The sequence below is a fragment of the Enhydra lutris genome, unplaced genomic scaffold (assembly GCF_002288905.1).
Source record: "Enhydra lutris kenyoni isolate GAN:26980312 unplaced genomic scaffold, ASM228890v2 scaffoldscaffold21, whole genome shotgun sequence".
In the NCBI taxonomy this organism is placed as follows: domain Eukaryota; kingdom Metazoa; phylum Chordata; class Mammalia; order Carnivora; family Mustelidae; genus Enhydra; species Enhydra lutris.
Genome location: NW_019154105.1, coordinates 57,863,478 through 57,890,442, shown reverse-complemented (window position 1 = coordinate 57,890,442; position 26,965 = coordinate 57,863,478). Strand labels below are relative to the sequence as shown.

Below are 26,965 nucleotides of genomic sequence, written 5' to 3'. Positions count from 1 at the left end.
GGCTCAATTGCAGTATTATGACCCCATATTTCCAAGAGAAAGAAATTTTGGTTATTGCCACCCAGTCAGCTTATCCAAAAAAGTGTAGAGAAGAATAACACCAAAAGGACCCTTCCTTCTATGGCTTCTCTGGCTAATAAATCCCAAGTAATTAAAAAGCATCAGAAGCAGAAGGTTTTCCTATGCAAAGCTGTCAAACACTCTTAAGCAGTCTCATATGGTTAGACATTTAGGTCAGTTAACTGCCTTCTGCTACTCCAGCAACTGAACTGTACCTCAGTAGGATCTCTAAATCACATAAGAAAGGTAAAAGGTACCCAGTGTACTAAGAACCCTAAAACTCAAAGCTCTACTGAGACCCTGAACTACCTACATTTCTTCTTTGAAACAGATGCTTAGTCCCAACCTCCAATTTACAGAATTAGAATCTTTAAGAAATGAAGCCACAGGTTTGGTTTGGTTTGGTTTTTTGATTTTTTTTTTGGTTTTTTTTTTTTTTGTTTTTTTTGTTGTTCCACACATAATTTTGATGAGCATCTCAGGTTAAGGAACACTACTCTAGTAACTCAGTGGCTTCAATGCTGGTTTCATATTACAATGACTTGGGGACCTTTAAAATATATCCAGGCCAGTACCTCTCACCTGATTTAATCAGTCTGGAAGAGCTGAAAAGTAGGTTTGTTTGTTTTTTTAAATAGAGATCTGATTATAAGGTGAAGCCATGGGTGATATTCACCATAGTAACTGATTAACAACTAAACAAAAATCCCTTTCCCCATAAAATAATTTTTCTATTCCTTATCCTAATCCTAATATTCACCCCACATTTAGAGAAAGAAGAGAATGGGAAAATGTTTTGCTCATCCAATCAGTGATATCCTAATACATGTGTACTAGGAATAAAACTGATTAGTTTAACACTACCATTTGATTACCAAAATCCCCTACAAAAAAAAAGAACACGAAAAATACTTTAATGTTAGCATTAATATACACAAAACATTGAAAAGTTTCAAGAATCCTGTAAAGGTTCTAAGAAGACATTAAGGTAACATGAAAAGTTAACATTCAATACAGTGCCATCTACATAATAGAAAAAAAATTTTTTTGAACATTTTATTTATTTGAGAGAAAGAGAATGTGAAAGAGAGAGAGCACGAGATGGGGGAGGGTCAGAGGGAGCACAGACTCTCTGCTGATCAGGGAGCCCAGATATGGGACTTAATCCTGGGACTCCAAGATCATGACCTGAGCTGAAGGCAGTTGCTTAACCAAATGAGCCACCCAGGGACCCACAGAAAATAAGTATTAGTTGAGCAAATGAATTAAGTCACTGATTGAGTGAAAAGCAACCACCTCTCTGAGAGAACAAATTTTGTTTTCTTGGAGTTTTCCTCTTTTCCTAAAATGAACCAGAGGCTTATCTTCCTATGCATTATTTTGAAGAATGAAAGCCAAAACATCTTAAAAATTTTGTAAGTCAAAATCACAAGAAAGAAAAAATTATGCTTACCTCCTCTTCCTCTTTCATGTGAGGAAGAAAATCTCTTGTAAAAGCCTCCAATCTCTCTTTCAGCTGTTTTGCATAATTTAACTGCTCACATTCATTCTAGAAACATAAAAAAAAATTATATTCTATAAAAATGTTGCTTCATTATTTATACTGTACTGATCCTAGGAAGGTGCAACATAAAACCTCAGGGAAAAAATAGACTGAAGAACAGCAAAGTGGTCTCTGTATTTTTTGTAGCATAAAAGATGTCCTTAAAATATCTTGCAAAGGAACCCTGAATTTTTAGTAATGTGATCTAATACTTCTTTAAAATGTTATAAAAAGTCTAAAAATAGCAACTATTTGCTCAAAACTTCTATTAATTTCTAATGTATACATTTATATAATTTCTGTGTTTCATTTTTCTTAACCTATGTCTGAGCAGTCTCCAAGAGCTTAGTGGACTCGATCACCAGAGTACCTTCATACTCATCCAATGTACCGTCCAATACACAATCCACAACATCTGTTATGCGGATAGCAGATATTTATGCTAATGGAAGACCATGTCTACTTCAAAAGGTCAGGTATCAAACATACCTCTAGGTAAGAGGCTTAAGACATCTTGAAGTAAATCAGTCTAGATCTGGACAAAAGCTAAAAGGTTTTCTCAGATGAACTAAGATCCCATCTCCTCCCTGTATAACAGCTATCACTTCTACATCAGCCCTCTCAAGTTAAAACACGTGGAATTTTACAAAATAATGAAACTTTTAAAATATAGGAATATTGTATCCCTGCTGAGTCTCCTCCTTTATTTACTAATTTATTCAACTGCTTCCCAATACTTCATCCAAAGTCCTATTCTCTGAAGATTTTATACATTTTCCCTAAGCATCCCAAGTGGCTTCCAGTTCCACTTCACCTGCTAAGAATGATCAAATTTGCTTTTCCAAATCAAATTACTCTTCTCACTCTGAAACCCATCTACACCTCCTCCTGTTAACAAATACCCACCTGGACTGCACAAGCAGTTCAAATCCAACATGTCCAAAATGAATCTTTTTATTCCCCAAGCCTTTTCTATATTCCCTAGAATTTTAGGCTCAATTCTCATTCTTTCTTCCTCTTTCTCCTTTCCCTTCCCCTTTATATGCATGCCCTACATGCTACCAATTATATATCCTACATAATTCTCATGTCCCCCTCCTTCTATCTCCACTAAGCCATTACTTTAGTTCAGATCTTAATCATTTTATTGAACAGGTAATATATGAACATGATATAAAACTGAAAAAGTACAAAGAAGTATTCAATAAAAAGTAAATTTCTCTTCCATCACTACCCAGTACTCTACCCTTACCCAATCGCCCACTTTCCCACCAAGCAGTTACTAATGTGTCTTCTTCCTGACACTATTTCAATAATTTTGAGAATGGTCTTCCTGCCTCAGTCCTGTCTTTTCCTTCAACCCATTCTCCTCCTTGCTGCAGAAAAGTCTTTCTAGAATATAAATCTGTAAGTGAAAAGTGTGTGGGGTTTGACACAGTTACAACTTAAGTCTATGCTTCACCAAGCCAGAAGGGAGCTGTAAATGAAGATCAAATTTCAGATTTCTATAATATGTAAATATAATTGAAAGGAAAGTCTTTTTATATCATTATCCTAAACTATACTCAAATATGGCTAATTTTATGTTATACAATTAAAAATTGTCCTGTTTAACAATCCCTGCACCCTAAAACATGGAAAGGAAATAAACATTATCACTAACATTCAATTTTTCAATAAATAAAATTTATAAAAGTATCCACTCTAGTAATAATCTCACCTTTAGTCACCAATAACTACATTTATTATAGCTTTAAGAGTTGAACAAATGTTACCAGAAAGTAAAAATTCTATGGTAATTAAAATTTCGACTTACAAAAACAACTTTAAGATTGGGGAAGAGCACTCACTATAAAATTTTATATATGGTAATGAGGAGGTAACTGACAAAGATTCTCATCAACCTGAGACAGACTCCTCTGAGCCCCCTTCTCAACTAGGCCTCAACAGTAAGCTCTGTCCTTGGCCCACTTAGTCCAGTTTTAGCTAAAGTCATTCTGAGTCAGTTTAGCAAAAATCCCTCTACCCTAGGCATCTTATCATCGTCAGTATCTATCCACCCTCAATATCTTATCAGCCTGGTCTGCCTTCAGCAAAAACCCTCTTTAGTCAGTCTAGCAAGATTCTCCCTAGCCTTGACGCTTATCTTAGTAATTTTCCTGAACCCCCACTCTGCTCCTTGGCTATAAATCCCCAGCTTTCCTTGATATATTCAGAGTTGAGAGTCCAATCTCTCACCCCTACTGCAAAACCTCAATGTAGTAATCCCTTGAATAAAGTCTTCCTTATGGTCTTTTAACAAGTGTCAGAATATTTTCTATAACATAACATCGTTTACTATAAAATGCTAACACTTTTTGCTGACATACCAGCAAATGACACAAACTGTGATAAATACCCATTTTTGTAACTCACCTTAACATTCTTCAGTCCCTTTTCAAAGAGACTAAGCATCTCAGAGAGTTTATTGTCAGAATGTACATTATAAATGGTCTGGCTGCGTTGTTGAAGCAAACCAATAATGTACTCATTTTCGATCTGCTCATGCATTTTGAACTCCTTAAAAGTAGCATACAGAGACTGCAGAAGAGCACGGAAATCATTGTTGTTGGAAAAGTTCGTTTTAGAAAGCTGAATAAAAATTTAAGAAGAAAAGCATAGTAAGTATATGTAAATATGCACCTATAAAAAATACTCAAATGCATTCCTATTTAGTTTTAGGAATACATAGCAGAATACCTCTCTTACACTTGGTTCAAGTACAAATAAGAGAAATTCATAAATTAACAAATTATAAAAGTATAATAAAAAGTACACTAGGTCAGGAAGATACTGATTTATATTCTGAAGGGCTTGATGGTACAGGTAAATGATGGTACACCAATATATCACATAATTTCTTTAAACAAAAGGGATTAGACCAACTCCCTCTAAACCTAAAATTCCATTACTCTATATACATACTAAAAATACACACACTCTATAAAGTTGTATGAAATTCTAAAACAGTTGTGTTAGGATAACATGTAAGTGTTTTTGTCTTTGTTCAAATATTCTTTATGTATTATATTACTTTTACAATGTAAAAATTTTAAAATACTCTCATAGTTTGTTTAAACTTTAATATCAAAAGGGGTCTGATCTGTTACAGAAATAATTATAAAGTGTTGAGCTATTAGAATATTACTAGACAATTTCAGGGGAACTAGTTTTGGGGGTTTTTATCTTAAGAAAAATGGCATAAACACTTGGCAGCTTATATAAGAAATCACATACTTTTCTGAGGTAGAGGCACTGTAATAGTATAACGTTCAAACCTAGCAAAAGGACTGAAGGAAAGCTACAAATCAATGAAAATACAAATCAATGAAAATACAAAGAAATGTATACACTGTCATATTCTTTAATTCTACTGTTCAACCAAAGAAAATGACTATTTGTATGTAATTTTAATTTTTTACATTTAATGGCAAATTAAATTCTCATGTTTAAATGCATACATCTTATCAAGAAACCTGATTCAAATTAAAGCTCAAAATAATATTCAAATCCTCCATTACCTCCATTGCCATATTAAATCTACCTTCTACTGTTATCAACTCAACTCCAGTTTCAAAAGTCATTTTAAGGGGCACCTGGGTGGCTCAGTGGGTTAAAGCCTCTGCCTTTGGCTCGGGTCATGGTCTCAGGGCCCTGGGATCGAGCCCCACATCGAGCCCTCTGCTCAACAGTGAGCCTGCATCCTCCTCTCTCTCTGCCTGCCTCTCTGACTACTTGTGATCTCTGTCTGTCAAATAAATAAATATTTGTTTTTAAAGTCATTTTAAGAGGCAAAATCTGATTACAATAAAAACACAGACTGTGAATGGAGGGCAAAAAGCTACTAACACCACACTTCTAGTCTTGGGTTTGTCAAGTCTGATCCAGTATTCCTTAAAATGGAGTAGACGCTAAGCTGCCTTAATTGCCTGGTCTCAGGCAGGAGTAGCAGGCTTATGACAAAGCATCAGAAAAGACGGAAAACTCCTAAAGCCGAACTATTCCACTATACATAGCAGAATTAACTAAATATCTTCTGGAAAATGCACTATGGATTAGGTATTAAAAGTCATTTGTAGGACTCCAGAGCAGATCCCAGTTCTATCATTTACTTAGCTCTGTAATCCTGGGTTACTTTCCTCCTTCAATGTCTTAGTTTTTCTTCTTGGTGTTTAAATGAGAACAACAACATCTGTAGTTTACATGGTTGCTGTGAAATTAAAATGAATTGGTGCTCAATAAGCATAGCTCTCACCATTTTGAAAATTAATCATTCATTTTTATAAATTCATGCATTGTTTACTCTATTCAAATGTTTAATGAGCAACTATTATGAGCTGGGCATTGCTTCTGGTACTCAGGATAAATACATCAGTGAGCAAAATTGCTGCCTTTAGGAAGCTTACATTCTAGTGAAGGGAAGTAACACAAGGAGCAGTAGCCACAGTAAGTAAGTAAATTATCTAGAACAAGGGCTGACAACTTTTTCCGTAAAGGGCCTGAGAGTAAATATTTCAAGTTCTACAGAGCATACTGTCTGCAGCAATTTAGCTGCGGTAGCATAAAAGCAGTCTACGAATGAGTGTGGCTATGTCCCAACAAAACACTATCTAAGGACAGAGAAATGTGAATTTCATGTAATTTTCACATATTAAAATATATTATTCTTCTGATTTTCTCCAACTATTTAAAATTGTAAAAATCATTCTTACTCCTGAGCCATACAAAAACAGCAGGCAGGATGGATTTCTTTAAACCAATGTTGTAGATTTTATCCTAAGAAATGCTACACAAGACCACATAAAAGTTACTAGAGGCTAATCTCAAAATTAAAATTTTAATTAAAAATAAATCTTAGTAGAAATAAGAGATTAATCTAAAGAAAACATGATATTAGCTATATAATTTTTAAAAAACAAAAACCAAAGCATAGCAAAAAAATAAATTAAAACCCTCATATGACTTAACATTTTAAAAGACATGCAGGAAATTCTGCATACATTCTCATTGGACTGTTACAAAATCTTCAGATTTAATAACAAGCTAAGATAAAGACGAGGCTCATACTATAGATTGAGAACCCAGTAAGATGTATAAGAGAACTCTACATTATTCTTAGTCAATCCAGCTTAGTGGCTAAAAGTGCTGACTCTGGAGCCAGATTACTTAGGTACAAATCCATCTCTGTCAGCAAGTCACTAAATTGCTCTGTACCTCAGTTTCTTCCATGTGTAAAATATGGTTAAAAATATTAAATACCTCACAGGGTTCTTGTAATAATTTAATAATATATCTAAAGAATACAAAATCTAACCTGTATTAAGCCCTACTTGGGTTTTTCTGTTATTTATATAGTTAGCCCATATGAAACTATCATTAGAAGTCCTGGGTGGCTCAGTCGGTTAAGCATCTGCCTTCTGCTCACGTCATGATCTCAGGGTCTTGGAATGGAACTCCACATAGAGCTCCCTGCTCAGCAGGAAGCCTGCTTCTCCCTCTGCTGCCACCCCTACTTGCACGCACACTCTCTCTCTTTCTCCTTGTCAAATAAATAAATAAAAATCTTAAAAAAAAAAAAAAAGTCCTTATACTGGGACATCTGGGTGGCTTAGTCGGTTAAGCGTCTGCCTTCAGCTTAGATCATGATCCCAGGGTCCTGTGATGGAGTTCTGCATTATGCTCCCTGCTAAGCAGGAGTCTGCCGCTCCCTCTCCCTCTGTCCCTCCCCGCTGCTTATGCTCTCTCTCAAATAAATAAAATTTAAAAAAAAAAAAGTCCTTATACCACACAAATCACTATATTTCCACTTTAAATGAGCAACTGTTTCAACCTGGTACCTAAAAGTCAGTAAATTTAGCAGCTAAAAGATAACCAGAGCACATGCAATTTAACATTTTAAAAATTTGTTTATATGAATTTTTAAAATGTTGTTTGCCTCTACAAAGTTATTCAAACATACAAATTTGAGTGACACAAAAATAAACCTAGACATTAATATCTGTGACATACTCAAGTCTATGACACACTATGTACTATACTAAGTATTTTAAGATTACGCAGGTATAAAAATTCCCATTTCACAGATGAAGAGATGAGGCTGAGAAAAAATAACTTGCCCAAAACCATACAACCAGTAGACAACAAAACAAAGATCAAATCTCTAGAGCTCTAAAACTTACGTTCTTTCCACAAGATACGATATTAGTCCCAATCATAAAGCTATCCTTCCACATCCAACAGAGTAAACTGTCAGAAAGAATACTTGCCCTCAAGCAATATTCTCACCAAGGGACGGTTCTGCACCCCCCCCCCACCCTCTAGGAACTAATGGGCAAGGACATTTTTGGTTGATACCACTGCAGAAGTGATACTGACATCTAGTGGGTAAAAGCCAGGGATCCAGCTAAACATCCTACATTGCACAGGACAGCGGCCACAAAAAAAATCATCTAGCCCAAAATGTCAATTGTGCTGTGGTTGAGAAATGCTACTCTAAAGAAATGTTTTTCAAACACGTTTAACTATGACCTTTAGTCTGAAATACAGTGCAACCTAGACACACACATCACAGATACTTCAAACAAATTTCAGGAAACACTATTTTCCTCTCTACCCTGTGATGTACTCTAATATTTACTCTTCCATTTCATTTTTTAAATGCTGTTTCTATCGGCGTTGGTGGTATAGTGGTGAGCATAGCTGCCTTCCCTTTTTTAAATGCTGTTTCTGACCCACAAAATTGATTTCATGACCCACTAATGGATTAAAGGACACACTATGAAAAACATTGCCCTACAGGAGGATATACAAGTTCTGGGCACTAAATGACCTACAAACTTGTATACTCTGATGCTTGGCAAACTCAAAAATGAACCTATATAGAACAAGACACACATAACAAACAGTAACAACCAGTGACATGATATCTCCTGTATTTTAAAAAAAAATTTATAACTAACTTTCTGTCTCACTCCACAACCTAGAATCTTACAACCTGGCTTCAAAGTGCCTCAAAAAATTGTGTGACTTAAAGACTAAAGTAAGTTTAAAAATAGATATGAAAAATAGTACAACAAAAACCCAAACACTATTATCCCAAATAAATTTTACTTTTCAGCTACTGAGCCAAACAATGTTTTGATTCAATCAAGGGAAACTTATATCCAATAAAGAAACCTCAATTAACTATTGGTCAAAACTATCTGGTCTATACAGATAAAAAAAAACTATGGCCTACACGTGAAATGTTTCGAATAAAATCATATAACAAATAGTAAGTAACAGAACTAGTAAGGTAATACTAAAAAACAAGGGCTTCAGAAGTGGGGGAATCCTATAATTAAAATTCAGGCTCTCCTAATCACTAGTTGAATTGGGAAGTTACATAATAACTAAGTCTGTTTCCTCATCTTTGAATGATGGGTAATATTTGTCTCATGGGGCTCCTGTGAGGATTCAAAGAAATAACGTAAGCCTGTAGTAAGAACTCATTAAATTCCCTTCTCCTTCCTCTCCTAGTTCTCCATTCAATATTGTCTCTAAACCAGTCTTCCCAATTCCAGTCAACTAGAGTTTTTATAGGTACGTAGAAAGAGAAAAAAAGGAAAACTAAATTCTTCATAAAGCTATACCCACTCAATTTTAAAAAATAATCTATCCCAATTATTACGAGCTTATTTCCTTCCTAGGACTTCTGTCATAAAAATGTCCCTTATTTATAAAATGATAACCAAATGGCACTTTTAATATCACTATCTGAAAAACTTAGGCACTCTATAACAGCCTCCACCACTTCAAAAATTTTATAACTGGCTTATAGGTAAGTCTAGGAATCTCTGTATTATACACATCCTTAAAATCACCACTTACTTTTTATTCTCAGAACTCAGCTGAAGGAAATCTTAAGACCACTCCTGACATTTTAATATACAGTTAACTGTACACTTCCCTCTCTGCTCCTACTATACTGCATTTGGATTTCCACCTTAGAACAATTGTAAGACTGTAAATTCCCCACATCGCACCACCAATGCTGGCAGACACAACACAGGGCCAACAGACAGTAGGGACTCCACACTTACTGGAAGAATTTTGAGGACTAGAGGAAACACTGAAGAATCGGAGTAAACTGGAAAAAAGACGTCATCCAATGAAATGTTCACTAAAATCATCCCAATTTGGAAGGTCAATGAATTAGAAAAAGATTTCGTAACTGACTTTTAACCAAAAAAATTTTTCAGAAACTACTCTGGTTTCATACAAGAAAATTAAACTGGAAATCAAGATCCTGACTTGGGTTTCCGTCTGAATCTGTAACTAACTGCTTTTGTAAACTGGGTCTAGCTAACCTAAGCCTACGACTTCCCAGCTATTAAACAGAAACACCCCCTCCTTTACCTACCTCAAAGGACTATTGTCTGGATAACAGGGGAAAATCTTTCCATAAAACATTATATAAATATAAGAGGAAATCCAAGAGCAAAGGATTAAATTAGGTATTACACAGCAATATTTAAAATGTCCTACAAGAATAAATTATTCTACGTAAACTAGTCTGAGCATACAAATGATTGAGCTGATGCTAGTAAATACATGGATGCTTCTAAAATATATTGTACCTGAAAAGTCTGATACTGGAAATAAAACTGACCACTTTACAATTACTTGACATTCCGAATTAACATTTAGAATACAGTGAAATAACATACCTTGTATCTTTTTTAGTTTGAGTACAAAAACTAGTTCTCATTTTATAAAGTTCTACTGTAGGCTATTTGGATTGAATATCCATGGTCTTTACAAACCAAATGATGGTGAAGGCAAAACTTCAGATGACAAATGAATACAAAAATAGTCCTTTGAGATTACTCGGCCAGCATTAAACACTTATTTCTCCACTGTAGCTCCCAAAGGACATCCTAGGAGAGATTTCCACTAGCTATCAGTATCAAGAAGAAATCTTGATGTAGAATTCCTATACACTTTTTCCCCCCTAAATCACCTTGGTCTCTGATCCACAGTTTGGAAAATCGGGACTTTTAATTTCCTTGATGAAGATACACAGCAAGCTCATTAACTATATATAATTAAGAATTAATGGTTATTTTGACTTAGGCTATGTCAAATTGAAACTGCTTTCTTAAATACTTCAAGAGGAAACATTTACTGAAAAGAATCTTATTTGACTGAGGTATTGTTTTTTTTTAAAATGGCACCGTATGGGGGCGCCTGGGTGGCTCAGTGGGTTAAAGCCTCTGCCTTCGGCTCAGGTCATAATTCCAGGGTCCTGGGATCGAGCCCCGCATCGGGCTCTCTGCTCAGTGGGGAGCCTGCTTCCACCTCTCTCTCTCTGCCTGTCTCTCAGCCTACTTGTGATCTCCGTCTGTCAAATAAATAAATAAAATCTTTTAAAAAAAAAAAAGAATCTGTTAAAAAAAAAATGGCACCGTATGAGGCTGGTTAATCTATCACATAACTAAGTAAAATGGTGACTCTTAACTACTATGGAAGAGTCACAATCATTTGATGAAAGCCACAGACTCCCTAGCAAAGTGTACACATGCACAAAAATTTCCATAACAATTTCAGGTGCTCTCCAGGCTAAACTGCAGAGACGACCTCCTATTCCATTAGTCCTCACTAACTTTCCCTTTCCAATTTTGAGAAAGTAATAAATCTCCCATTTTTTAATTTCCTGCAATTAATGAATACTGTCAGAATAACTAAGTTCAAAAGCCAGAGGAAGTAACACTATAGCAATCTATCTCAAAAAAAATTTACAGTTACAGAGCTTAAGCTATGGCTTGCCCATTCCTTATGCTTCTCCGGGATAAATGGTTCTCACCCTTGGCTGCACACTGGACTCACCTTAGGAGCTTTAAATTACAGCTGATGCCTGGGTCCTACCCTGAGAGAGGCTGATTTTCAGTGGTCTGGGCACTGGGATTTTTAACAGCCTTTATGATGATTCTGATCAGCAACGAAGGTTGAGAATCACTGTCCTGGACTGTCCTGTTTAAACCTGTATATCTGAACCAGGTATTTTTTAATTTTCAAAATGGAGGGAGGAAAAGATGGTAGTGAATGCGTTTTAAAGTGTTGGTTTTGAATGTGGCCTAGCATGGAACCCTGTGAGCACCCTCCAACTACCCTGAGCTCTAAGAACCCCTCTTTTCTCTCAACAGTGGTTCCGCTTAATGCTATGTAATTTCTGAAAATTCATCAGAGCTGACTTCTATACTTAAACAATAGTTGTTTAAATGCTTTTTATTTGGTTCATTTCTACACGAGACAGGACGGCCTGAAGTTTTCAGGATATATGTGGACTTCCCCCCAACGTAAAACTGGTAAAAATGTGGACGCTTAATACTGTTTTAAAATCACTAAAAAGGTCCTGCACCATCTCCAGAAAAGTCCTTTTTCAGTTAACGCTGCACCAATTAACACTCCAAAAAGGTTCTCACAGTTAAACCTAACTTTTTCCGAGGTCCCTTGTATTCGAGCCCACGGTAAGAATTCCAAAAGAGAACGGCGGTCTTGTAACAAAATCTACACCGGGTAAATGCTCCAGGACAATAAAAGTTGCGAGGAAAAAGATAACCATAAACGAAAAGTGAAGCTTCTGCAGTCCCTAGACCGAGAAACCTGGGTTTTCTTTCCAATCAAGCCAGTGAAAAGCTGGGGCGTAAAATGAGCAGGGCTGAGAGAAGCTGTCCATTGAGGCAGGAAATAAGCTAGAGGTTCCGAGGATGGATGGGTGTTTGCAAAGAGACTCGAGAGCCCCCAGACGGGCCGGGAGCCGGATGAGGGGCGGTGCTGCTGGGGCAGGCGGGGGACAGCTGCAGAAACGGTCTGCCCAAGCGGATAGGAAGCCCAGCGCAGGTGGCCGGCCCGGGGTCCCCGAAGGTCGGTGGGGCGCCAAGGAGGTCCTCTCCCTGAGTGGGCGGGGGCAGGGGCCGGAGGCCCAGCGCGGCCGCAGGGAACCCGGCCCTCCGCCAGGGGCACGCAGCCGGGCAGGAGCCGCGCCGCGGCCCCCGAGGGCACGTCCGAGGCCGCCTGCCGGGTCGGGAAGCGGGCTCCCCGGAGAAGATGCGGGGAGCGAGCGCGGCGCTGACAGCTGCGCAGGCAGCAATCCGTGCGCCGCGGCCCCGGGGACTGCGGGCGCGGCGCAGGCCAGGCCGCCCAGGGACCGGCCCGCTCCTCCTCTTGGCCCGCGCTGCCCGGAGCAAGAGGCTCTGCACACCGTTACCTTGTCGCAGTAGAGCCCCACCAGCTGCTTCATCCGCCAGTGTGGGGCGGTGAAGACGTCCACTTCTTCGGGGAAGGGCGCCATCGCCACTGCCTCAGCCTCTGCCTCAGCAGCCGCGGCCGCCGCCTCTCCATAGACACCCTCGCCGCGGGGCAGAGGCGGCGCGCCCCCCTGCGCATGCGCCCGCCCCGTCGGCGCGCGCGCCCGGCCTACTCAGCCAGCCGGGACGCGGGGACGCGCGGGCCGCCGCCATGCGGTCCCTGAGGGCCACGTGACCAGGCTCGCGGCGGCGGCTCGCGCTCTCACCCACCTCCTCCGCTTTTTTCGTTCCTTGGTCCCTTCGCTTGCCGAGGAAAGAAACCAAGTCTTTACCCTATTTGTTTCACAACATCAAACACATTATCTGAAGGGATGGGCTGTCGCTTTGGGGGCGCTCTCAGCGCTGCCGCTACGCCCACTAGGCCTTGAGGCCGAGGCAGCCGAGCACAATGGCCGAGCTCAGGCCAGGACCTTAGTCTGGGCGCCGCGGGCAGTGACGCCCATTGCCCATGTGGCTCTTCTGTGCCCCACCGGGCCCTCCTTGGCCGCCCTTTGCACCCCTGCCACTCCTGAGTGGCGGGCTTGACCTGCCTGCCCACTGGTCAAAGGCTCCGGGAATGGGTGGACCAGGACTGAGGCTCTGAGAACTCAGCACCCACAGAGAAACCCTGCCGCGTGAGCAGACCAGACAATGGCCGCCCTTCTGTTCTCGGGGGAGCACCGAAGCTGGGTCTGGGAGCGAGGCACCATCTCCTCCAGGGCAGGCCAGAGGGGAGGGCAGCGTGAAATTCTGGAGCTTCCAAGGAAGGAAGGAAAAATGTGCCCTGGAGATCAAGGAGGCAAGAATGTACCTCAAGCACAGGAACACCTGGTCTGGGATGTCAGAAAGGCCTTGGATGGTGGGGGGAAAGGGCGAATTATCACAGAAGGGCGAGAAAGAAACTTGATACACATACTTCCATTTTAAGCTGAGACTCACCAAGAAAGGAGATGAGCAAGGTCACTGCTAGGAAAAAGGTCAGTCCCTGCCCACAGGTCAATTTCCCCCTGCCCTAGCCGTCGAAGAGACCTAGGGAGACCCTGTTACCAGTTTTACTGATCATGATCAACTCTCAATTGGTTGCCTGGAGGACTAAGGGAGTCCAAGAAAAATGGGAGAAAACAGGAAAGGCTAAGAACCTGGAAGTGTTTGGTTATTTGCTTAATAACTATAAACTGCAGAAAGGCAAGAACCAAATACGTTCTGTTCACTCTTTATATCCCTATTACCTATCATAGTTCCGTGACTACATAGGGATTTCATGAATATTCAAGAAATGGTGGAGTAGAAGGTGAGAAAGAGCCTTGTAGTAGAGTGCATCTGTTTATTTCTAATGCACAGACTGGAGATGAAGTTAAATTACTGGTTTTGCCCGCTATTGCTTGTAGGACTTTGAATAAGCGGCATGAAGTCTTTGTTCCTCAGCTAACTCATTTAGAAAATGGGGACGAAACCGCTATGGACTAAATGCTTGTGTCCTCAGAATCATTTGTTGAAACCCCCTTGCTTCACCATGTGCGGGTAAAAGGAGTGTGCCTTTGGAAGGTAATCAGGATTAGATGAAGTCATGATGGATTGTTGCCCTTCTAAAGCCCTCTTGATGGATTCTTGCCCTTCTAAGAGTCCCTAGAGCTTGCTCCCCTTCACTGCTTGATGGGAGGAGAAATCGTCAGTCTGCAAGCCTGAAGAGGGCTCACCATCCTGGCACCCTGATTTTGATTTCCAACTTCCAGAACCATGAGAAATAAACTTATGTTGTTTCATCCAGTCTGTGATATCTTCATTATAGCAGTCTGAGCTAAAACAAATACCTCCTTATGGCACTGTTACACGAATTAAGAGCGTTGATATATTTGAACTGCTTATATTAGCACCTGGCACATAGTAAGTACTACCTGTAAGCTGTTATTATTAAATGAAACAACTTTGTGAGGTAGCTCTATAGGAAACTAAGTCTTGAAGACATTCTGGTAATTGCCTAGCATCCCACAGATTAGTAACAGAATAATCTGGCCATATGAATCTAGGTCCAGTATTACCCTCCCAGGCACTGTATTAGTTGTGTGGCATAGAGAGATGTGGTTTATGCCATCTGTCCTAAAGAAACAGGGACGCATGGGTGGCTCAGTTGGTTGGGCATCTGCCTTCAGCTTGGTCCTGGGGTCGAGCCTGGTATCGAGCTCCCTGCTCAGTGGGGAAGCCTGCTTCTCACTCTGCCTCTGCCTGCTGCTCCCCCGTTTGTACGCTCTCTCTGCCAAATAAATAAATAAATAAAAATCTTTTAAAAAAAAAAAAGAAATGAAATAGTATTTAACACTTAAGTAATAGAATATATATTAATCTCTGTCATCCTCTTCCCCTTTCTCTTCTTTCTTTTAAACTCTGCTCTTTCACTAGGGCTTTACTTCTATGTTTTTTATTATCCCCCAGAAGACATTTTCTTATTTCTGCTCTATTTCTTTAATTCATTGTGATCTTTCACTCCAGCTGTCTCAAAATGTAGAATCAGACCTCAGGTGAACCAGTTATATGAAGAAATGAGTTCCATGAGAACATGCACCTTGTTTTATGCTCAGCACTTAGAACAATGCCTGTCATACAGTTCGTACTCAATATCTATTTGAGCCCAATGTAGGGCTCGATCCCAGAACCCTGGGATCATGACCTGAGCCAAAGGCAGACTCTTAAGGACTGAGACCCCCAGGTGCCCCGCGACTCAATATCTATTGAATAAAAAAAGAAATAGGGGTACCTGGCTGGCTCAGTTGGTGGAGCATGCAACGGTCGATCTTGGGGTTATAAGGTTCGAGCCCCATGTTGGGTATAGAGATTACTTAAAAATAAAAATCTTTAAAAAAACAAAAAAAAAAGAAGGAATGAGGAAAGTTCTGTGTATTCTGCAATTTCCTCATTTTAACTTTCAATACACCATGTTCTATTTCCCAATACTTATTTGTGTCTGTGTTGTTCACCTATTACCTCCAGAAGAAGCACATTAAATAAGTGTTTCACAACAATAAAAAAAAAAAAATCCATCCAGACAGTTTTGCTGTAACCTAGAATTTGAAGCTGTGTAGTCAGCTAAACAGTAATAACAGCCCCTTTGGACTCTGGCCATCTCAGGGAATTTGTTTTAGATGACAAAATGAAAGAAATAAAGTGATAAAAAATAAGTCCTGTGGGTCATTCTTCCCTCTGAAGGAAGCTGTTAACATTAGCTCCATATGCTGAGTAATGTAGCAATTACTTATCTGCAATATCCAGAACAAATGATTTACATTAAACTTTAGCCCCAGAAAGGCATTGATCAGTGGAGTATCATTATAGGTTGCTGCAACTCAGCCAATCAGGAACTGTTACTGAGGCCAAGGTTGTCTTTACTCACCTGTCTATGATTTCTTCTCATATATGACAGAGAAGTTCTAACAGACCACCTAGCTATCAGCTACCACAGGGAGACTGGACAGGCAGGTGAACAGAGCAATCAAAATCCACATCATATGGTGCCTGGTGTATCTTCGGTTACTTCTTTCTGCTCTCATTCTCTCTGAAAAACTGCATGCCACAGGGGGAAAAAAAGATGCCAAATCATTCCGTGGTGACCTAAAAATATGACATTAATCCTCTTCACTAGTATTTTCCAACCCTAGTTTTGAGGGCCCTGGAAAGGATTAGTGGTCAAGGAAAGTCAATTCTAAGGCATTTAACTCTGTTTATGTGAGTGACACAGCACTTTCCCCAATAGGGGGTGAGCTGTGAAAACAAGCAATGAAAGAATGTTGCTGTTGCAAAAACAGTTGGAATCCCCTTCTTAACTCAGTATCAAAATTCATCCTCACTGTCAGTCAAAATAGCCAATCAACATTTTGCTGCAGCAGGCTAGGCTGATCAAGGAGTACAGGTTTCAGTAGGCATGAGGGCATTGTTAAAGACAGGATAGCCAGACTTGAAATGCAATCTCAGATGCTAATTTTCTTTCTTTCTTTATTTTCATTTTCCTTTAGGATACCTTATATGTAAACAGCCTCCAAAAAATGAAATATATATAGACCTTCAGTTTGCCCCAAACCCTCACTTTCTTTTTTTAATTTAAATAGTGAATGCTAATTCCCCATTCGTGTTCACTATATAATTATAGATGAGTCACTGTGCGTATTAGTTTGCTAGGGCCACCATAACAAAATACCACAGACTGGACAGTTTATACAACAGAAATTTATTTTCTCACCGTTCTGAAAGTCCAACATTGAGGTGTCAGCATGTTCGATATCCTCTGAGGCCTCCCTCATGGGCTTGCATATGGCTACCTTCTCACATGTTCTCACAGGGCCTTTCCTCTATGCCTATGTCCTAATCTACTTTTTGTGTAAGGACACCAGTCACATTGGATTAGGGCCCACTATAACCACTTCATGTAATTTATCTCTTAGAAAGGCCTACCTCCAACTATAGCCACATTCTGAGGTACTGAGGGTTACGGCTTCAACATACAAGTTTTAGGGGAACAAAATGCAACCTGTAACACTATGGAAAGAAAAGTTTGTCACAAAGATATAACAAAACTGGGGCACCTGGGTGGCTCAGTGGGTTAAAGCCTCTGCCTTCGGCTCAGGTCATGATCTCAGGGTCCTGGGATCGAGCCCCACATCGGGCTTTCTGCCCAGTGGGGAGCCTGCTTCCTCCTCTCTCTCTCTGCCTGCCTCTCTGCCTACTTGTGATCTTTGTCTGTCACATAAATAAATTTTAAAAATCTTTAAAAAAAAAAGATATAACAAAACTTCTTGTCTAATGACAAGAAAACAAACAAACAAAAAACTGGAAACAACTAGATGTCCCTTGGTAGGATACTGGATATCAGATAAATAAACTATAGCACATTCATTCAATGGGCAAATATACATCTGTTTAAAAAGCACAAGATATATCTATGTTTGTTGATACAGAACGAAAACAAGATTTTCTAAGTTAAAAAAAAAACAATGTAGAGAACATTTTGTTAAATATGATTTCTTTTGTGTTGAAAAAGAAAAAGTATGTTTCTAGGATAAAAATAGAAATTTGTAAGCAGGGATTCTGGGATGGGAAGCAGTTAAATACTTTTTAAATATGTACCCTTTGGTACAGTTTTAATATTTTACTACATTCACCTATTGCTCTTAGTTATAAAAAATTATTAATAAGAATTTTTAAAAGAATTTAGGCAATAAATTTTAAATCTTTAAAAATACTATTAAAAATGTTTGATTTTAAATAATCAATAGCAACAGTGCTAATTGCACAGAGCCATTTTATATTTATCTTAAAACTTTTATCTAACCTGTTTTATACATCTGCTTTACCTCTGGTTTCTCTTTGTACACTGCCCTTTGGTCCACAATCATCTTTCCCATAGGACTGGAAGCATCTTTGAGGGAAGGGACAGTGTTCTAATGACACAGAGAAATGGGTCTGGTACAATGTTAGTTGAAAAGAGTAGGATCAAAATTGTGCTTACAGTATAATCCACACCATGTTTATAAAATGCATATGAAGGATAGGAAGTAAATGAGGAAAAATCTTAATAAGTCTCTTCTGAGTGATAAGAATTATAGGTGATTCCCTCCCTCTTTTGCATTTTTTCTATTCTTTCTGATGTTTTAAATGAACATGCTTTACTTTTAATGCCAGAAATACAGAAATGGACACATTATAATCTGATAATTGTATTTTATAAATACATTTAAAAGGTGCTAAAAGGGGATGCCTGAGTGGCTCAGTTGGTTAAGCCACTGCCTTCAGCTCAGGTCATGATCCTGGAGTTCTGGGATCGAGTCCCACAACAGGCTCCCAGCTCCCTGGGGAGTCTGCTTCTCCCTTCTCATGCTCTCTCTCCCTCTATCAAATAAATACAATCTTTAAAAAATAAAAAATAAAAGGTGCTAAAAGGGAGCATCTGAGTGGGTCAGTGGGTTAAGCACCCCACTCTTAATTTCCACTGAGGTCACAATCTCAGAGTCATGAGCTTGAGGATGGAGCTATGAGATGGGCATTGAGACTGCTTAAGATTCTCTCTCTCCCTTTCCCTCTGCCCTTCCCCCTGCGTGTGCATTCTCTCAAATAATAAATTCCAAAAATAAATAAATAATAAAATTTTAGCAAAAAATTTCCCCTAACTTTGTATGTAAAAAACAAAATATGGGGCACCTGGGTGGCTCAATCATTGGACATCTGCCTTCGGCTCAGGTCATGATCCCAGCATCCTGGGATCGAGCCCCACAATGGGCTCCCTGCTCAGCAGGAGGCCTTCTTCTCCCTCTCCCACTTCCCTGCTTGTATTCCCTCTCTCACTGTCTCTCTCTGTCAAATAAATAAATAAAATCTTAAAAAAAAAAAAAAGGAAAAGAAAAGAAAGAAAAACAAAATTAGAGATGCCTGGGTGGCTCACTTGGTTAAGCATCTGCCTTCAGCTCAGGTCATGATCCCAGGATCCTGGGATGGAGCTCCACGTGGGACTCTGTGCTCAGTGGAGAGCCTGCTTCTCCCTTTCCCTCTGCTGCTTCCTCTGCTTGTGTTCACTCTCTCTCTCTCTCTCTCTGTCAAATAAATACATAAATAAATAATGTTTAAAAAAAAGAAAGAAAGAAAAGAAAAACAAAAACAAAATTGGGTTTTCTTTTGTTCTAAAGATTTCGGTTTAATTAACATTAATCACCATAAGATCCATAATGACAGAGCTATATCCAGTGTCTGAGGTCCATCCCACCCCACAGAGAGAACACAAGGATGCTTGCTGTAACTGTGCCTGGAGAACTTGGCCTATATTTCCTCCTCACAGTCCTATTCTTCTGACATGGGGCTTCCCCGCTGGTCCCGAGAAAGCCATTCCAGTGAGTTCTAGCTGGGTTCTACTCCTTTGACCACCAAGCCCCTATGGCACTTCCTGCACTACACACACATAGGACCCGCCTCACCTGGGCAGGGCCTCCGGAGCCAGCCAGGGTTCCAGGGCTGCTGCCAGATCTTTCAAAAGTCTTAGAAATTTTGGGGATGCATGGGTGACTCAGATGTTTAAGTATCTGCCTTCAGCTCAGGTCATGATCTCAGGGTCCTGGGACTGAGTCACACATCAGGCGTCCTTGCTCAGTAAGGAAGACCACTTCTGCTCTCTCAATCCCTCTCTCTCTCTCTCTGACAAATAAATAAATAAATAAATAAATTTTTTAAAGTCTTAGAAATTCAGGGGTGGGGGGCGCAGAAGGGGATTGAGTTGGGGAATATCTGCCACATTGGGCATTTTCCTGTTCATTGGCCCATTGTGTCCACAGTGAGCCTCAGTATCCCTTTCCAGAACTTCAAGTTTGCATTTTTGGAACACATGCTTCCCATTCTTGACTAAAAGAATAGGGCATCAGACTGGAATACAGACACAACTTATTGTTCCCTTTTTCAAGGGGTGGCCCTGTCTCCCCTAGAGATAGGGGTCTCATATATGAGAAAAAGAATTGCTTGGACTTGTACAAAGGCATAGGATAACAGAAGAACTGAGAAAAGGAAGAAGCATAAAAGAAAAAAGAAACAAATTGATAGAAATAAAAATTAGGAAAAACAGAGTAGGGGAAGGAATAAAGGAAAGAAAAATATATAGATGGAAAGAGAAGAAAGCAGTAATTAAAATGTATTAAGGTCTTTCTATGTACTAGGCACTATAAATTCTTCAATGAATTATCATGTCTAATCCTTAAAACTACTATATGTGGAAGGTTTTATTTTTTTTTCTCACTTGGCAGAAAAGGGAAATTATGTTTAGACAGTTATTGACTTGTCCAAGGTCATAGAGCCAGTTAGTGGAAAATCAGGGATATAAATCTATGTCTTACTCATCCCAGAACATGCACTTAACCCTACACCAAAAGACAACTTTGTCATTAGTTTATGTCAACAAACTAAATGACTAATATGTGCTCTCAATCTCTGAACTGAAGCCAAAAGTAACCACGCAAAGAATACGGGCTACACCATAAACTATAGGTGTCCAAATACAGAATGGTCTCAGTCCTTAGGTTACCTTTTGAAGATTAGTAGTTCAGATATGCTAAGACCAGATTTTGCTTCATTATAAATATGGACATATAATGTGTATAATGGTTCATAATGTTTCTTTGCAAAAATTCCAAACAGACAAGAGCCTTCCATTTCTTAAACATACCTATGTGTCACTTATTTTGTTCTCAGTAAATATTGCCAAGTCAGCACCAACTGCTTGACTTTCAATCAAAGGCCCTATTATGGGCTAACTTGCATGGAACAGGATGGTGCAGTATATATAGCCTGAGGGAAAGGTGGCTACTCTTAAAGACAATTTGATTCAGCTGTTTGTACCATGTAGTGAGGAAAAGCATCACAAGTTTCTGGAATGGAAAGGACCGATAAGCTTCCTGTAAATTGTCAGGCTTACATTTATTGTAATGATGAAATCTGGCAGGCAATTGCTTAATCCCCACGGGTGTGGGGGGGATTTATGGAAGTACTGGTTCTGTTTTCTTCCTCCTACCGCTGACGTTTTTTAAAACCCTCATAAACTCAAAACACAGTATCTGGAGTTATATAAGGCAACTCCTGGTAAATTTTTAAATGCTGACAGCAGAAAGAAACAGGTCATACACACCTCTGCTTCCCATTAACTAATAGCTTTTTTGGTTTTTAATGGCCTGGTTAATACATAAAACATAGACCAAAGTTCTAATTTTACCTCTGTCACTGCCTACCTACCCATGGGACCTTGGGCATGTCCCTTTCTGGGACAATTTTGAGAGTGATAAGGGGGGATAAGTAATTAATACATATAATCTCCAACACATGCAAAAAGGACTCTCCCAGACAACTGCTTACCTATTATGGGAAATCAATCACCAACCACCCAGATAAGTCTATCAGAGTTAGTTGACCTTTACCCAACCATTATTTTCTTTGTGTAACTAGTCTAACTGTAATTAGTTTACGTGCGATGCATTTTATTGTGATTAGTTCCATTCACAATTACAGATTTACATGCACTTAATCTTGCCAACCTCTAAGTGAACCAGTTCAGAAGAAATGATAACCCTCTCTTTGCATACAGCATAGTACTTCTACGGTCTTCCTCTCTAAACACAAGGGTGTATTAAGCATTGATGATAGCCACCAATTATTGAGATCTTAACTCTACACCAGGCACCCCATTCTCTCACGACATTGTGAAGTAGGTTCTGCCAAACCAATATTACTGGAACCAAAGCTCAAAGGGGCAGAAGTAGGACTCGAAGCCAGGTCTGATGTTTTCACCATGCTGCAATGCTCTTCCTCTTACACAGCTATCATAGTTAATTTTCTGTGAAGTGCAAGTTCTTCCATACAGCTTTGCTGGGAGTTTCATCCGTGAAAAAGGCACGGAGGGAGTGGGAAATAATATATTGACAGAACATGAGGCAGAGCACACATGGCTTCAAGTTTCTTAGCTAAGTGCTTGCAATCAGCTAAATTAACAATAGAAGATCTGAAATAATAACTTAGAGGTAATAAGCTATGGTACTGGCAATAAAAGTGCCATAAGATTTTACCCAGGGACACCTGGGTGGCTCAGTTGGTTAAGCATCTACCTTTGGCTCAGGTCACAATCCCAGGGTCCTGGAATCAAGTTCCACATCAGGCTACTTACTCAGAGCAGATCCTGCTTCTCCCTCTGCCTACAGTTCCCCTTGCTTGTGTGTGCTCTCTCTCTCCCTGACAAAGAAATAAATAAAATCTTTAAAAAAAATTTTTTCCAAAAAATAAAAAGATTTCACCTAGAGAGCTCAGATGCCAAGAGTACCTGAACCAACCCCATCCTTGCAACATTCCTCAAAACATGGTCCTTGGAGAACCTTCATTAGAACCATATCAGGTCCTTTTAAAGATCTGATTTCTAAGACTCAACCTTTGAACATTTGATTCGATACATTTGGGGGTAAAGTCTCAGGCTCTGTATATGATTCTTATGTAACTGAAATTTGAAAAATACTATTCCAGTTATTATGCTTCCATAATTAAAACGGTTTTTTGAACTTGACAACATGGTTGTATAATTCATGGAATTCATGGTGTCACTTGCAAAATGTGACATGATATATTAAATGTAATGTAGCTAAATTTGGAAGATAATAGTACAGACTTTGGGAATAAATAGACCTGAGCTCAAATCTCTCCTCTCCTCTCAGTAGTTATGCAACTCTTGGCAAGTTTTTGGACATCTCTGAGCCTTAGTTTCCACTGCTTTAAAATACCTATTATAGGGGCACCTGGGTGGCTCAGTGGGTTAAGCCACTGCCTTTGGCTCGGGTCATGATCTCAGGGTCCTGGGATCGAGCCCCACGTCGGGCTCTCTGCTCAGCAGGGAGCCTGCTTCCCCCTGCCTCTCTGCCTACTTGTGATCTCTCTCTCTCTGTCAAATGAATAAATAAAATATTTTTTAAAAAAATAAAATAAAATAAAGTACCTATTATAACACAGTGATGGGGTATTGTGAAGAATTGAAGACAATATATGTGTAATGCCTGACCCATAATAGCCATAGAATAAATTACAGATATTCTTATTATTAAACATCCAACACTTTATAAAATAGGATGCCATTTCTTAATAGACTCTAGTATTAAGAGATTCAGGGAAGGGGGGTTACCTGGGTAGCTTGGTCAGTTGAGTACCCAACTCTTGATTTTGGCTGAGGTCATGATCTCACGGTTGTGAGGTCGAGCCCCTGGGCTACACACTCAGCACAGTTTGCTTAAGATTCTCTTTCTCCATCTCCCTCTGCTCCTACCCACTCCCCACCCCTTGCTTCAAATAAATGAATAAATAAAATCTTTTTTTTTTAAATACTTTATTTATTTGATAGACAGAGAGAGTACAAGCAGAAGGAATGGCAGAGGGAGAGGGAGAAGTAAGTTCCCCACTGAGCAGGGAGCCTGATATGGGACTCAATCCCAAATCATGACCCGAGCCCAAGGCAGATGCTCAACCAATTGAGGCACCCAGGCATCCCATAAATAAATAAAATCTTAAAGGAGAAAGAGAGAGAGAGAGAGACACTAGGGGTCAAAGGTTTCAAAATGGTTCAAGCCATCGTAGTGATTCAGTACACCAGCTTTGGAATCAGAGTGTCTGAGTTCAAATCTCAACTAGTCTACTTACTCACCACCAGCAGAGTAAATCAGAACTTCTTTTACTTTCGGGAAATGAGGCCTTTGTTAATATTGTTAAGCTGCAAACCTGTTCATTATTCTGCTAAATAAACTAAAATGGAAATAATACTACCTATCTGACAGGGACTGTGTGAGAATTGAGATTATACATGTATAGAGCTTATGACAGTATCTCGTATATGATCAAAGCACTTTTAAAAGGAAAAACCTGCTCATTTCTATTAATATTCAACAAACAGTATGTGACTACCATGAGTCAGAAACTCTAGATTCGGTACGTCCAAGAATGAACTCACCATTTTCTCTGTCCTCTGAGTTTGCCAGTCTGTATTTTCATTTCAGTGACTTTTACTGATGCTCATCCAGTTACCTACCCTAGCTAGAATAATGATAGTACACTAAACCTGGGTACCAGGCACTCTCCTAAGGGCTTCTTTTATATTAAATTATATTTATTCACACAGAATGACTGTATGAAGTGTGGGTACTATTATCATCCCCATTTTACAGATGAAAGAACAGAGATGGACGGGATGCACAATTTGCCCAAGGCAGTCCTGGAACATCAGTGTCATGACTCAGACCTAGGCAGAATAGTCCCAGACCCTGTATCTTTTAGTGTACATAATACTGCCTCGAGGGGTGCCTCATAGGCTCAGGGGCTGGAGCACATGACTCTTGATCTTTTGGTTGGGTTCAAACCTCACGTTGGGTGTAGAAATTTCTTACAAAATTTTTTTAAAAAGGAAATACTGCCTCTAAAGATTTTTGAGTTATTTTAAAAGCTCTTACTCTCCATAACTTCAATATCTAATAAGATACGTAGTCCTCTTAAACATCTCTGATGCACCCCCTCTTCTCCAGTCATTCTAATACACCTAACTTAGGCCCAATTGACCTGATTGAACGAAGTCTCCTTGATTTTAGCTTCTTCTCATTCAATCCTTCTACCAGACCAGTCAGAAGTATTTCTAAAACATAGATAAGCTAAATGACTCTGCCTTAGTTAAAACGTGTAATGGCATCCCAATTTCTACAGAATAGGACCCATATACTCCTATGTGCTGTTCAATAAGGCATCCAGTGCAGTATTTCATTTACAATGGCGAATACATTGCATTTTATTTTCATTGATATGAATGTGTCTGTTTCCTCACTAAAGTGGGCCCTCTGTCAAAGTAGGGACACTTTTGTTCATCCTTATATAACTATATATCCCAGGCCCCAAGAGCCCACAGGTACAAATGAGGTCAAGATATCATTAATATATTAATCTTAATGATTCATTGCTCCTCTAGCAAGTACAGGACCTGTAGCTTCAGCAAAATCTGCCATACTGCAAATGCTCCTGACTCCCCAGGAATGTCTCCCACATGCTCAGTAGCAGATTCTCTCCCATTGTAGCTAAACTGCTACCCCACATGACAAATGAGCCACTGTGTATCTCCCATTCTTCCTCTGAATCCTGTATTCCAATGGTCATCATGAACTTAGGTGCCTTCTTCCTTGTGAAATACTTTTGAAGTAGGGTTGCCTCTAGTTCCCTGGGGACCAGATACACTCTCAGGGGTCTGAGCCAGGACAAATTTGAGGTATATCATATTCAGAATCCCTCCTTCACTCCAACAGTAGTTTTAGTACTCATCCAACTCATTTCTTTTTCCCTTCAGATGATCTGCCTTGCTTAAGTTATTCAGCAAATTTGTCAAAACTTTTTGCGGGGACATCCTACCAGTCTTCTAGGTGTGTTTAATATTACCTGAGTCCCAGAGTGCCCACAGGGAATGCTCACGGTATATGCTCTAAGCTACAGCTGTTTCCCATTTTCCTCTGCCTAGCATGGAGATTTGTTCATACGAAAATCATAGTAAATGTTTTTAAATGTAATAAAAGTGATTTTTATGCCACTTGAGAAGAGCTAAAGTTTATCTGAGGAAAGGAACAGAAATTTAGGATAAGACTCTCTGGCCCTCAATCCAAATTACACAGAAATTCTGGCCTTTAAGGAAAAAACCAAATACACGAGCTCTCACCTAAGAGGCATTTGGCTGTTGCCAGAACTCTGACTACAGTATATGTACATCTATGTTCTCCAAAGGACTCCCTCCAAAGGAATCTGGGTCACAAGTGAAGTGTTCATGACTGTATGCCAAACCCTTCCGCTGAAGCAAGAGGAAGCTGATTCACTCTTCTTGTGGCCCACTGCGGACAGAATTGCCTCAAGTTCCTGTTGACACACTCTTTTTGCCTGGTGGGGCACCTGGGTGGCTCGGTGGGTTGGGGTCTCTTGCCTTCGGCTCAAGTCGTGATCCCGGGGTCCTGCGATTGAGCCCTGCATCGGGCTCTCTGCTCAGCGGGGAGCCTGCTTCCTCCTCTCTCTCTGCCTGCCTTTCTGCCTACTTGTGATCTCTGTCAAATAAATAAAATCTAAAAAAAAAAAAAGACTACCTGGTGGTGACGACCTCCCCATGAGAACATGACCCTCGAGAAGGACCTCCTTCTTTCACTCCCCAGCAGAGAAGAGGAAGAACAAGAAGAAGCACCTGGTGCAGAGCCCCACCTCCTATTTCATGGACATGAAAGAGCCCAGGATGCTACAAAATCACCATGGTTTTTAACCATGCATAAATGGTAGTTTTGTGTGTTGGTTGTTCCACTGTCCTTTGGCAGCCTACAAGAGGAAAGAAAGGCTTACAGAAGGATGGAGCACTAAAAGCCCTGAATCAAGATGAGAAACTATCCCAATAAACACATTTTGGATAAAACAAACAAACAGGGCGCCTGGGTGGCTGAGTGGGTTA

The 26,965-nt window shown here is 39.7% G+C and overlaps 1 protein-coding gene across 6 annotated transcripts in view; it reads right to left on the bottom strand.

Moving 5' to 3' along the window:
- LOC111148966 (F-box and leucine rich repeat protein 5) overlaps nucleotides 1-26,375 on the bottom strand; it is a 60,014-nt gene extending 33,639 nt beyond the window's left edge. For 3 of the 6 annotated variants that reach the window (XM_022505811.1, XM_022505812.1, XM_022505813.1), the window contains exons 1-3: nucleotides 12,891-13,061; nucleotides 4,019-4,234; nucleotides 1,514-1,609 (exon numbers count right to left, since the gene is read on the bottom strand). In XM_022505811.1, the coding sequence (XP_022361519.1) occupies nucleotides 1,514-1,609; nucleotides 4,019-4,234; nucleotides 12,891-12,974 (396 nt within the window). In that variant the 5' untranslated portion in view covers nucleotides 12,975-13,061. Of the gene's footprint in view, nucleotides 1-1,513; nucleotides 1,610-4,018; nucleotides 4,235-11,509; nucleotides 11,653-12,890; nucleotides 13,062-26,197 lie in introns of those variants that run through there. The other 3 variants (XM_022505817.1, XM_022505815.1, XM_022505816.1) reach the window with 3 other exon arrangements.
- Between the last annotated feature and the right edge of the window lie 590 nt (nucleotides 26,376-26,965).